Genomic DNA, 9,125 nt, shown 5'->3' with positions numbered 1-9,125 from the left:
ACAGGATTCTTAATTTACACCACGGACAAGGTCATGGTAAGCGAAGAAACACCTCGTTATTATGCTGTAGATCAATCATTATTTGTAAAGAATAGTCAACCACTACGATACGAATATGTTAATGACCAGCAACAGTGGATCCCTTCTATTTTCATCTTAACATCATCTACAGCTATACCACGCTTTATTATCTTCCTACATGTTCACACTTTTATCCTTCAAATCTTAATGTCATGGATATCAATTTATTGCTCATGGCAGCAAAGTGAACAACTTGCTCTATATTAAATAACCAACGTATTATTTGCATCATAATTGTTACTTCAATAATCTATGCGTATTTCGCGAGATAAATGGCAACACTTACCGCAGTATTAGCTTACAAGCATTAATAAAATTGAAGATCAGAAAAAAAGAATAATAATACAATGAAAACGGCTAGCATAATTAATTTGTAAAGAAGAAATCAATTATTGTACCATCCAATTTATGCGACGTAGCCCAACATAGAAATTATGACTAACTAGTATTTCATACTATTCCCATTAGTGTGGTAAAAGCAATACGTTTATTCTACTTTCAAGTGCTTGTTTATAGCCATTCTACATTAAAGTTAAATACTACAAATTCACTTGATGCCGTCCATACTCCAGATGTAACCACCAGGATGTATGAACAATACGTAAAAACAATTTCCGATCGTAAAATCAAATTGTATACCAACATGAGGTAGTTTAAAGTGAGCCAAATCAAATCGTAATGTATCTGATTGATCATAAGTTATAATTCGATGGATAATAATGAATTATCTATAATTATCAGCTATCATAAAATAAAGAAAAGTATGTACGCGTAGGTACTGTATTCGATATTAATAACAAAAACTCACTGTTAGCTTATAGATTAGTTCGAATCTTTACAAATGAGTACTAGTCCTATTTGAAATGAATGCCATTGTAGTATCAGAATTTCTTGCTAATTGTTAAAATAGGCCACAATCTTTCAGGTTATTCTTGATAATAACATCGGTTACTGCATCAAATACAAATTGAATATTGTCCGTATCAGTAGCACAAGTGAAATGGGTATAAATTTCTTTAGATTCTTTCTTTCTGTTTAGATCTTCAAAAACAGTCTGAATGTACGAAGACGCTTCCTGATAATTATTAGCACCTAAAAGTTACGAATACCGTTAATATTATGCCCCAATTGATGATAATTTACATCGTATCATCAAATAAATAAAGTCCCGTAGCAAATAATTCTCCTTTCTTTTAGAAGATAAACAGATTAAGCAAATTGAAGCGCAAGTTACGATACAATTCACGCATAACGGCAACTACGGATGTAAAATATCCAATATAGCAAACTCTATTGCCGGCTATGCTGCTATTAAACAATTTATTTGCTACATTTGAAACTTTTAATAAAGTATAAAATCAGAATGCAGTAATTTAAAATAAAATTTATCATTAATACGGTATAGTATCTTTGCATCATATTTAGTAGTGAGGCATAAACGATTAAACTCCAATTTAAGAATTTGACTATGCAATATCTTAAATCTGTAGTTTATCCAATACCAATACTAAATATTAAATTAATATTTCGTGATTATATTATAGCTGCTGCCATACGGTATTATAAACTGATTGAAGTCAAGTAAAGATTACCGGATTGATATATAATGAGTGTATACAGCTACAGACAGTATTTACGTGTATTAACTTATAAAAGTAATTATTATTTGCAACGCTCAGAATTTCCTCAACCCACAATTATGGCGATCCAAACACTTTGATTAACATTGTAATCAAGTCTAAATGAAATAAAATAAAGATAGGTATACATTTAATCTAACATAGTTAATACTGTACCACTGTATTCAGGAAAGCATAATGTTAGTGGAGATACAGCTATCTTTTGCTGAAACAGATCTTTCTTGTTCAAAAATAAGATTATTGAAGTTTCTTCAAAGAATTGATTGTTGCAAATTGAATCAAATAGCCGCATACTTTCAACCATACGATTCTAATAATGCAAAGATAATAAATCACTTCGATGAGTATCATATGGTTTAAATTGATATTGACAACGTAATAATAACCTAACAGCTAGATCTAATCGATAGCCTATTAGCTTATCTATCGGTGACATTCATATACCTGTTTTGTAGATTAAGAAATCTACAATACTTGATATATATATATATATATATCGACACCTTAACTATTAAATCTCACTGTTACCAACTTCTCTTAAAAAAGGATAGAGCACATTTAAATCTTTCAAGAAATTACTAAATGGTAGAGTGCCTTTTACTTCATAATGATTACAATCTTTTTGGCAGTACAAATTTTTAGCAAATAATCCACAAAGTACCACTCAAACAACACTAACTCTGATTGTAGTCAAGTAAATCAGCTATAAATTATATGTGGAATTATGCAATGGTTTAGGTATCGTAGGCTGAACACGACAGTAAGATACAGCAAAAAGAATTGAAGATTATGAAGAAAGTTAATCTTTCCAAATCGCTTCAGCATATTTTAATTCAATGAAAGCCTAAACCCTCCCTGAAATCAATATCCTACCAATGTAATACAATAAATGAGTATACTTTTATCGGTATAATATTGAAAAATCAACAAAACTACGCGTATTATTGATATACATCTTTGAATAATCTAAAATATAAATTTCATACATTGTTAATGCGAAATAAATAATCTACAGTAAAATATTACCTTGGACTGTGGTATTATAAGCTAATCGTACAATATTGCACTTTTACAGTATAGAAATTAGAAAGTGCTATAACCCTATCAAGTTACGATACTAATCTTAGTATCTAATTTATTGAAAAATCTCTCCGAATTGGCAGTTGTATCTAAGCCTAAAATAACTATTATTCTACGGTATACGTATATGTGTTGTATCTTTTACTCCAATTGTTCATACTTTTATCATAAAAAAGAATCATTTATGCCTTGCGTATGAGTACAAGAGTATTATTATAGCATCTTCAATCATTATAATGGACGGTCAATTTTCACGCAAATGATTTATTATTTTTCATTTAATAGGCTTAAGGGCATAAATAATATTTACGGTGTGTATTTACTACTTCGTACTTTAGATAATGTAGTATAGAAAAACAACATTGCAATTATATTTACATAATAGCTAAGGTCGAAAATTTATTTCATCAACGCATGATGTTTAAAAGATAAATCGTGGTCTTAAACTATAGTAGCTGTAGTAAACACAGAAAATTATCTCAGCCTTTATAAACTTATAGATACGGCAATTCTTGATATACACGATCAAATTGACTATATCAACTGATCCGATATGACCTGATTACATGATCTGAAATTAAATTTTCAGTAATATCGTGACGATTAAAGAAAGCTTCTAGGCTAATACTATAGAAAATAATTATCGATCAAGCTCTGAATAATGTCAGTGTTCCAATCTCTCGTTATAAGTTAAATATTTGTAACTCTACTTGTAAATTTAACTTACCATTTCTTCATCTTCCGCCAGTTTTAAATCATATGCGCTCAATGAAACACAAAATATTATGGCTGTTACACCTTCAAAACAATGAATCCACTTTTTCCGTTCGCTTCGCTGGCCTCCAACATCTACCATTCTAAATTATTTGCATATTGTTAATGACTATGATAATATTTATGAAAAAAACATCGTAAATACCATAAAGTATAGTATTGAGTAAAAACTGATAACAGTATTACGGAAACAAGAGCATGCTTATCAGTGGATTATATAACTATTACAATCTCTAATTGCTTCTTAGAAAAAGCAAATTGACTAGGTTAAGTAATCTACTATGATCGTTTGGAAAAGTAATTACTTAAAACGAAAATCCCTGAAAGAAAATTGTGTCTCTACAATTCCGGTTGTTTTCACTCTTGTCCTTAATACGTCTTGTTGGGTCGGAATATAATTTGACGTTCCCAGGCGATCGATATCATTCAAATAACTAAATTATATTGCAAGTATTCATCAAATCAATCAACTTAATTAATCTAGTTGCTAAAAAGCATGAACATGTCGTAAAAGACAATTAATCTAATCTTTTTCGTGGATAAAATACCAAGAGATTAGTCATATTTACGCATATTTCTTAATTTATATATTAAGCATGGCGATATCGTCATAGAAAAAACCGGGCACAATTTTCAATGAGATTTACGAATGTTCATTTCATAAAAATATAGAGAGTTTAGAACTTACTATCCTGCAGAATCATTCAACTGGTATTCCCTAGATCGCTTGAAAGACTCTTGGATTCCATTATCCGCCCAAATAGTCTTCATAAGAGTCAGTAATTTTTTACTTAGTTCAACACTGTCGCCTTGGCGTTCAATCATACTAAAATATTCCTTAGATAAATCCTATTGCAAACCGAATGAAGTATAAGGAAAGGATTTAAAGACAAATATCGATGCATAAGCTTCAAATTTGTCATATTTATTATTTATTCCTAGGTATCCTATCTAATTGGACTTGATACCTGTTAATAGCACTAAAAGAAATATTGTAATTGATAAACATGTTAAGGTTAGTACTGTATAAATTAATATCAGTAAGGAAATAAAAAAATTACTATATAACAATAAAGCTCTTTAATAAGAAATTTTCTGGTTAGAGTGTTGATAATTAATTGATAAAGAACAGTATCAAAATAAATGTATGCATATTCTTTATTTTATTTAATTTCCATCAACTAAAATAATTACTGTCGTGAAATGCATCGTATATATAAAATTATCTGTCACTTTTGTTAAGTTACTGAGTAGTTTCTTTTAAATGTAAAGCTAGAAACGAATCAAGAAATTTATAAGCTAAGCCGGTATATTTAATCAATAATTGTAGCATAGAATTATTTCCTAGCTCTACCGAAATATTTTTAACCCAGTAATAGTACAATAAATAAAAACAGCAGCATTTAACTTTATGCCTTGAATTACTTATAAATCCGTATTTCAAAGAATGACGATAATTTTATAGAAGCTTACAGAATGATTATAGAATAATTATTACAAGATATATGAACATAAAATTGGTTATACCTTAAGTGATGGATTTTCAAACGGTATACCTAAGGGACCGCAAGCTCGAATAATTGTCGCCAACGATTGAACAGTATTATTATAGACGACTGGCCTGTATTGCACGCAATCCTGTTCACTGTAGCCTTTTTCATGGATTATTCTATTTTTAAACAATAAATCAGTAACGTAATTTATTGGATGTCACACAAATAATGACATATTGCGATTAATAAATTCGCTATGTTGCAGAATATGAAATACTTTCTACAGAAAGAATACTACAAAAGTAATGACTAGATGATAGCCGCTATGGCTACTGTCATGGTTGGCTGATGGACCGAACCCAAATAACAGTTCATGACAACCAGAAAAGAAATACTGGTCTATGTATCGTTGATTATTTAATATATGAACGTATATACATAATAAGGTAATTGCAGTTTCGCCATTGTCATATTTTTTATATTAACTCTCATTAGATATAACCTAGTACTGTTTAAGAGTTATAAAACGACTTTTAATTGCATCTTAACATAAACGGTAATTATTACCTCATTTGCTTAACGATAGTGCTTTTACCCGATTCTCCAGCACCTTCATTAGACAAAATTATAAATAAGGTTTAAGTATAAAATATGATTTAGTTATGAATGTTAAAGATTTATTCTATATTGAATAATTATTTCAGTTGAATTATTTATACATGTAGCTGTATCATCTTGGGTTCTGAAGATGATTGACAGCTACATAGTAATTAAACTTATTTGATAGTTAAATAGACTAAAGTCTTTTACATTATACAAGATACAATACATGAATTATATCATCTTGTAGAAACACATTTTTATTTACGAAAATATTTGATAGGAAATGCATTCATTTTCGAGGATGAAGCACTAAATTAGTTAAATTCACTATTAATTTTATCCTAGAAAATAATAGAAAATATTTAGTTTCTGGCAGATACAATGGAAATCTTAATGGAAATAATATTCATGATCAACGATTTCAATACGGTATTGTGATATCCACGTAATAATTAGAGTCTTTAGAATGATTTAGGGGCACTTTCGTTACTTTAAAATTTCAACAATAGATAAATTGATAGCAATATTAATACCATCAATTAAAAAAAAGTGTAATAAAATGCATGCTGGTAACCGATTTAATGATCTATTGCATTTTACAACACTTAACTTTTAAAATTAAGGTTTAAAATAAAATCCGGATTTTAGATATTATTGTGTTATAACGTATTTGCAAGGATGGAAGGAGAAGAATGAGCAAATTTTTATTTTCTATAACATAAATAATTCGAATCTACCTAAATGAAGATACACCAATTATACGCCTACATTATGACAGAATCGAAATCTTATCCTGTAAAAACCTATCGGTATTATGGCCTCTCGTCATTATTGTATATCAAATAAATTTCATACAATCGTCATCATCTTTATATACTTTTCTTAATTCTAAGGTTCGATTACTTGACCGTACTTTACTATTTAGGCAACATTGCCGAAGGAGTAAAACTTCAAGTTAGCAATTGCAATGTTTACGCCTCCACATAACTATTTTCTTTTGTGCACTATGCTTTATGAAGTTGCATTATACATCTTTTTAAGTCAACATTAAACTCTTACATTTTAAATTTATTTAAAAGAAATTAATTTATCAAGAATAATACCTTAGTGTGCTATCTAGATGTGCAGGTTTAGCAAGTATATATACATTTACATATTGTATGCTTTTTTAATGCATAATTGTGGGCTATATGTGGACATATACATTAATGATAGAAATTGTAATCGCCGGATATCATAAAAGTTGGACTTAATTAGACTTAATCAAGCTTACAGTGTATACTTTTCTGTTAGTGAAATAAGATTCTTGCTACGTATAATATAACTTAAGAAGTTTGTTAATTAAAATATAAAACTTTCTTAACTGTAGTGCCAAAAAACACATAACATAAAAAAAATAAGACTATAAATTTATACAGCATGTCACTGCAGTAATTATTGTAAATTATCAGCGCATCAAGGACAATATCGTAATTGGCATATCTGTGAATAATACTAATTATTTGCTACCGGACACGAAGAATAAGTTTTATGAAAATTGTAATGCATTTCACCATGGAATACTTTGTAGCCAGCACTAACTTTGCTCCCAAAACTATTAAAGTTTTAAGTAAAATATCAGGACTAGTATTCTTACAAACAACGTAATTATATAGGATGATTAAATCTTTATATTTGATAGGGATCATCTATTTAAATAATGATAAAATTCCAAGTACATATGCAAGTATTAATATTCATTTATATTCATTTCGGAAACTGATATTTCCATGGCAACCAGCAGAATATCTTAAACTTTACTAATTATATAAAATGTTACTGCTAGTATTTTACAGATAACAGAATCTTAATTATCCTTGATACACCGTATGATATTTTAAAATAACGAGAAACATATCAAGTCAATAAAAATTTGATCCAGATAGATAGTTATAAGTATAATGATTGGATTGTGAAAGTGCAAGAAGTAAAAAATAGATTTACTTAATTAGCTTCGTTCAAATCTTGTTTTATCCGTTTTTTGGATAGTAAATGAATCAGTTTAAATAAGATTATGGGTTGGGTAGCTTCAACAATATTCACTTATGAGTCTTAATGATATTGCCAATTAGTTATCAAATTTATCACTAATCATCACATACATATCCTTTAGTAAAATCTATCTATAAAACAATTTTACCGCTTTTGGTGTTATTTTTTTTTAAACGGGCTGTTTCACAATGCTAGTTATTGAAACAATTTTAATGATTTTGTTCGTATTTTATAGATAATATTCTATTTATTATTGTCGTGCTGTTTTCGCTCAAATAGTTAAATTTTCTTACAGTACTAAAGTATCTTGTTTAAACTGGATGGTAATAAGTTATTATGATTACTATATAACGATTTAATAAAGCATGATAAAAGCAAGAACATCATCAATTTAGTACCTAACAGAAGCAATTTTACTTCTTTAGCTGATACATCGCCGGAGGCTTTCAAATTTTTATCAATTATTTTACTTCGTTCTGCTGCGGCTCTTTCATCTTTACTTACTAAGCAGCCCATTGGTAAAACTATTTAAACAAATGCTTGTAATTCTTTCTGCTAATAGCCTGATAAACCAATTTATAGTAAGATAAAAAAGGAGAAATCTTATTAGTGTAATGGATAAGTGAATCTATGCTGTTCGGGCAATGATAATGCTGACAAAATTATTAGAATAATTTAAGAATGTTAATATAAGCATGGCTGCTGATCGTAGATTAATATCAATTTGCGTAAGTAAAAAAATGAAACATTAAAAAGTTTAAATATTAAAATAATGAATTGAGAGCCACTTTCGTCTCTTTACTGCAGATTTGAAATGACGTAGAGCTACCTTATTAACATTTCTGTTCGACTTTCTAAACACATACGCATAACACATAACAAAAAATAATGCAAATTAATTTATGAAGGATATATTGTGAAGGTATTTTAGCAAAATTGGGTAAAATTTAGTCAAAGTTAAAGTCAATTAATGTCCCAAAAAAAAATTACAATGAGAAAAATTCATTTATAATTCAGTTAGCTACATAACTACTTTGGAAGATATGATCATTATAATGTGTTGCTATCCATTACCAATAAAATAATCGGAGTTCCATATTACTTGCTTGATGTAGAGTAATTAATATTTGGGTAGATAGCATTAAGCGATATTGATATTATTGCTATCATCCACTAATAGTCATCACGCAAGAAAAATCAATATCTATATGTGCAATGTAAAAATATGGTAAATTTTCGATGTCTAGTTTATTTATTTGCAACAAGATTATTATTAGCATCAATGTAAAACTATACAGAGTATAATCATTTTCAAATATCAATTTTCTTACCTAGTGCACTTAATAAAACTTTACGAGCGAGATAATATTTTGAGATCTTTTTGCATATGCATAAAATTGGTATTACAAAGCTTATCACGATC

The 9,125-nt window shown here is 28.6% G+C and overlaps 1 protein-coding gene across 1 annotated transcript; it reads right to left on the bottom strand.

Moving 5' to 3' along the window:
- Positions 1 to 982: 982 nt before the first annotated feature.
- TRIADDRAFT_50796 (uncharacterized protein) lies at positions 983 to 8,218 on the bottom strand (the record flags this gene model as incomplete). Its single annotated transcript, XM_002115977.1, has 8 exons — positions 983 to 1,173; positions 1,878 to 2,031; positions 3,529 to 3,658; positions 3,881 to 4,009; positions 4,264 to 4,424; positions 5,103 to 5,244; positions 5,636 to 5,678; positions 8,101 to 8,218. The coding sequence occupies 8 exons, from the start codon at positions 8,216 to 8,218 to the stop codon at positions 983 to 985; spliced, it is 1,068 nt and encodes a 355-aa protein (XP_002116013.1).
- Between the last annotated feature and the right edge of the window lie 907 nt (positions 8,219 to 9,125).

The sequence above is a fragment of the Trichoplax adhaerens genome, genomic scaffold (assembly GCF_000150275.1).
Source record: "Trichoplax adhaerens TRIADscaffold_13 genomic scaffold, whole genome shotgun sequence".
NCBI lineage: Eukaryota > Metazoa > Placozoa > Uniplacotomia > Trichoplacea > Trichoplacidae > Trichoplax > Trichoplax adhaerens.
The sequence above is the reverse complement of the archived record's forward strand: the minus strand, read 5'-3'. Positions and strand labels throughout refer to the sequence as shown.